The following is a 5000-nucleotide window of genomic DNA, read 5'->3' as shown; positions in this document are numbered from 1 at the left end:
ACACGGGATGATTCGGGCTCAAAACCCTTCTTCACCCAACAATAACAACAACAACAAAAAAACATATATAAACATGTATTTATGTTTTTATTTTGTTGTTGTTGTTGTTGTTTTTGTTGGCTGAAGAAGGGTTTTGAGCCCGGAACGTCCGTGTTTGGTATTTTATTCTTTTTTGAAGCTGTCATACTCATTTTTGTTTATTACTTTTTACATGATATGTCGGATTGAACAAGAGACTGAAAATCAAATCAAAGCCAAATTTATGGACCATGGATGATGTTTAATTGTTTCATTGCGGAGATAATATTATAATAATTTCTTAAATAGCAAAAGAGGTCCCAATTGCTCAGTTGGTAGAGCACTGGCTTCACACGCAACGGGATAGAGATAGATCCCGCATGAAGTCCTTGTCCGTCCAGCAGTGACTAGGTAGCTAAGTCTGTTAGATCTGGCGGAAAGTATTCTGCAACAAACTAGCGTCCTATTCGCAGGGTAGCTAGCAATTTCTATTATCGTATCACGCTATAGAAACCGGGATAAACCCTGGCTCTTTATGCCTTATGGCACTGAAGAACTACATTTATTTCACTCTTAGCGACGTGTGCGCATTTGCAGGTCTGATAGCCCATATTGTTATGGTCCTGTGGAAATACTCTCAAGCCAACATACAGTATTCTCCAAAAGAAATATGTTAAAATTTGAAGAGCTCATAAATTCTTATTTTATTGCGTGTGGTTATCAGACCTGCAAATATTTTTCCGTCGACTTTTGGCTAAATAGCCATCTGATAAATTTGAGAGGGTGAAAATGATTAATGTTTTGAAGTTTTAATTCTGTTTTAAATGCCTCAAGTTGTGCAATTCACACTTAATTATGATAATAAATAAAATAAATAAAATTCCCTTTATTCATCCCATAGGGGACATTTTTAACTAGGTCTATTCCAAGAGAAGACTGGAATAACCCAGGCGTCAGACGCAGTACAGCGCCGCAAATTGAGCTAGGCGAGGTGACTTGCTCACGGCCACACAGCGCAGCGGCGGGTGATCGAACTCGCTACCTTCTGGGTACGAAGCAAAGACCGTACCGCTGATCCACGCTGCTCCTTTAATCCTGTTCATCCTCACGATTCAAAGTATTGTCCAAATCATTTGCATCACATTGTTGATAAGAGTTGAACGACACCAAATATTTTGTAAATTAATTTGTTAAATTGAGCTTTTATATAGCGCAATATCCACTAAACGTGCTCAAAGCGCTTTACAAGGGGTCCCTAGCTAACAGCAACACTAAACATGTGGAATTACTGTTAGGCGATATTGCAAATTTTTTTCGGAAAGAAACAACGCTGTTAAAGGCCAGGTACTCATTTTACACCTGAGAGCGGTGAGAAAATGTGAGTAAAGAGTCTTTTCCAAGGACTCAACTATGCGCCGAGCGAGGCTCGAACCCAGGACCTTCCGATTCGAAAGCGAGTGTTATACCACAAGACAACATAGCCGCACATCTATGTAGTTCACCCCGACACAATAACGCTTTGAGACGATGGGACACATATATTTTATTAAACGTATGAATGTTAAGGTCCATTTTGACTCTTTGAGTACATTCTTATGCCTATCTCATAATATGATTTCTTAACAGAAAATGTGGCAACGGGTGTCCAACCTTACAACTGCCATGCTTCCTCTGCCGATGGTGAACAGAAATCCAGGTTTTTGGATGAAAATAGGTAAGTTTCTCAAGTCAGTCAAGGAGAAGGCAACCTAATCTGTCATTTCACAATCAATATATGGGGCTATTTGGTCGAGATTTATAGATAGATAGGTCCTGGGTTCGAGTCCCGCTCTGAAGGGCGCATAGTTAAGTCCCTGGAAAAGGCTCTTTACTCACAGTCTCTATCGTACTCAGATGTAAAACGAGCACCTGGCCTTTAAGAGCGTTGTCTCTGTCTGAAAAAAAAATTGTAATATCCCCTTACAGGCGTCATGTCTCTCCCTACATGTTATGTATTACTTAAGTGTTGGCTAGGGATCCCTTGTACAGCGCTATGAGCACGTTTAGTGGATATTGGGCTATATAAAATGCTCAAGTATTTTTTGTTGCATTCAAACCATGTATTTAGATCTCTGACATACACGCGTTTTTCTCTTTAGCACAAAAACTTTCCTTAAGATATCAATCAATTTAAATGACCCCCAATTTACCAAAAATGGTCAAACCGGAGACTTATTTGATGTAAAATAGATAGTAGAAAACAGGGCTGTCAAGAGACTATCAAATGGCTGATAAAAGGTCTTATTATTGCTCTTTAAAGATACTATAAGCTGAACGTTATTAATCAAAAATGGAAAGTATATTGTGTTCTGTACACGGCATGGCTCTTACAGCTACATATCGCACGCACACACATACACACATGAAATAAAAATGATGATGTTGTGTAAAGACTCAAATAAAAATAATTCGAGGTAGACCAAATAATTTTATTTCCACTCAAACAATCACAGAAACATGTAGACGCGCGCAAGCAGAAATATTGAGATCCACTTTCTCTCTCTCTCTCTCTCTCTCTCTCTCTCTCTCTCTCTCTCTCTCTCTCTCTATCTCTCTCTCACTCTCTCTCTCTCGCTTACACCCCCCACACACATACACATACACACATAGATATGATTTAAAGAAACATCCAACTAGGCGCACACTCACACACACACACACACTCACTCACACACACACACACACACACACACACAAATAAATACACCAACACTGAAAAGTATGATGTTTAACAGACAATAATTGTTTAATCCCAAGCGAAAAATGTAATGTCTTATCAGGAGTACCACAAGGAACAGTACTTGGGCCTTTATGCTTTTTCAAATGCATAAATGACATTGGAAACAAATTATCTTCAGAAACAAGACTTGAATTGTTTGCAGATGATAGCCTTCTTTTCGAGACTATAGATAGTAGCGCAGAAAGATTATGATTCCCTTCAGACGTGGTCAGATACATGGCAAATGAAGTTCCATCTATCGAAATGCTATGTCATGACAACATCGAACAAGGAGGACCCTTATACTCACAATTACACAGTGCATGATCACCCTTTACATGTCGACTCCACAAAATACATCCGAGTCCATCTCAATAAGAAACTAAAGTATCAACAGCAAAGGCAAGTAGGATGACGGGGTTTCTCGAAATGAATACAAATCAATGCCTACAAAGAATTAAAGACCAGGCGTACACATCTTTATCAGGCCAATATTAGAATATTATGCCAGCGCTGTGTGGGACCCCTACACAAAAAAACGACATAGACAAGATAGAAAAGTTTCAGAGGGTAGGTGCAAGATTCGCAACCGGATGCAAATCCAGAGACCCAGGTTGTCACATCCTCCCTCCAGTTACTTGAACGGAGTCCATTGACAAACCGGCGAAAGTTTACCGCATTGATACGTTACACAAAACCATCAACGACCCAAAAGCACTCATCATCATCCCAAACTACGTACAAAGCAAATCTGCACGTGGTTACATTGCATCTCAATACATATAACCATTTACAAGAACAGATACATACAAACACAACTTTTTCCCACGAACAATAAATGACTGGAATGTCCTGCCAGCGGCCGGGCATAATAGTTGTTGAATGCTTGGAAATTTTCTAAACAGTTGTGAATGCACTAGCTCGTCAAAATAATATGTGGCTGTACTGTTTTCTGTTTTGATTGGACTGTAACTGAACATTTGCAGTGATGGGCCTCTGAAGAGTTTTCCAAATACAAGCCATTGAAGATTGACGATCAGCCAATCGCATACATTTATACTCCTACATTTCTATAGATTAACCACGCCCAATGAGCTCATTGCCAATTCTCTCTCCACTCCCCCCTCCCCCCAATCAGACTATATTGAACCTAAGTACCATTCAAGACAAGTTGCCTGTTAAGCGCTCTTTAGTACTATCATTCTTACAATTTCTGTCAAGGCTTAAAATATTCATATTCAGTGCCCTATCCAAGGAAATTCCGATATAACCAAAGACAAGTAGTCCTTTAGAACTCTCAGGCCCATGAATCCGGAGTTTATTCCGGTTTCTATAAGGTGAAATGAATGATTGCAATTTCTTTCTATCTTTTGGATAGGACGGTAGTCTATCGCGAAGTATTTTCCGCCAGATCTAACGGACTCAAAATCACTGCTTGGTGGACATGGTGGTAGGAAAAAATCTCGACTTCATCCCGGGATCGATCTCGACTCCTTTGCATATGAAACTAGTGCTCTACCAACTGAACTAACGACCCCTCCCCCCCCCTCCCAAGCATAATTAAAGTTTGCCACTATTGCCGCTCATCCGACCACTGGCCAAGTTTGACTTTGTTACAAGATGAGTGAGACGCATCATTCGGCTGAATTCATAATTAATGTTATTATGGCGGGGTGAGATTGCTACTTAAAATTCAATGTTAACATTAAGTTAAATGACTAACCCATGGAGCAGGAGTTTATCCCGATTTCTATCGAGTGAAACCGATAACAGCAATTGCTTGTTACCCATAAGATAAGACGCTAGACTATCACAAAGTACTTTCCGCTAGATCTAACAGACCCAGCTACCCAATCACTGCTTGGTGGCCAGGGGGGGGGGGTCGACAAAAAATATCGAATTCACCCGGGATAGATCCCGGTCCCATTGCTTGATAAGAGAGTACTCTCTCAACTGAGATATTGAGACCTCCTTCAGTTATTAACTTTAAGTTAAAGTATGGGCTTTCGTTTTTATTACCTCATCCTACTAATTTTGAATTTAACCAATTAACTGCCGCACTCTAGAAAGACACGTAATTAAATCCAGAAAACTCGTCCTTCAAATATGGATCGCTTTAAATGACCCTCATCTCACCAAAATCTCTCAAACGTGGAAACTCGCGAGGTCCCAGGTTTGAGAGTTTTTGCCAAGATGAAAGTCATTTCAATGGATCAATATTTTT

General features: G+C 39.9%; 1 protein-coding gene across 1 annotated transcript in view; it reads left to right on the top strand.

The window, feature by feature from the left end:
* LOC144961201 (uncharacterized) overlaps positions 1–5000 on the top strand; it is a 49594-nt gene that overhangs the window by 41884 nt on the left and 2710 nt on the right. The window contains exon 12 of the mRNA XM_078894482.1: positions 1645–1732. Coding sequence (XP_078750608.1) covers positions 1645–1732 — 88 coding nt within the window. The remainder of the gene's footprint in view (positions 1–1644; positions 1733–5000) is intronic.

This window comes from Berghia stephanieae, chromosome 1 (assembly GCF_034508935.2).
Source record: "Berghia stephanieae isolate SIO BIC M18660-M18661 chromosome 1, UCSD_Bste_1.3, whole genome shotgun sequence".
NCBI classification, from domain to species: domain Eukaryota; kingdom Metazoa; phylum Mollusca; class Gastropoda; order Nudibranchia; family Aeolidiidae; genus Berghia; species Berghia stephanieae.
Note: the sequence above shows the minus strand (reverse complement) of the source record. Positions and strands in the feature narration are given on the sequence as shown.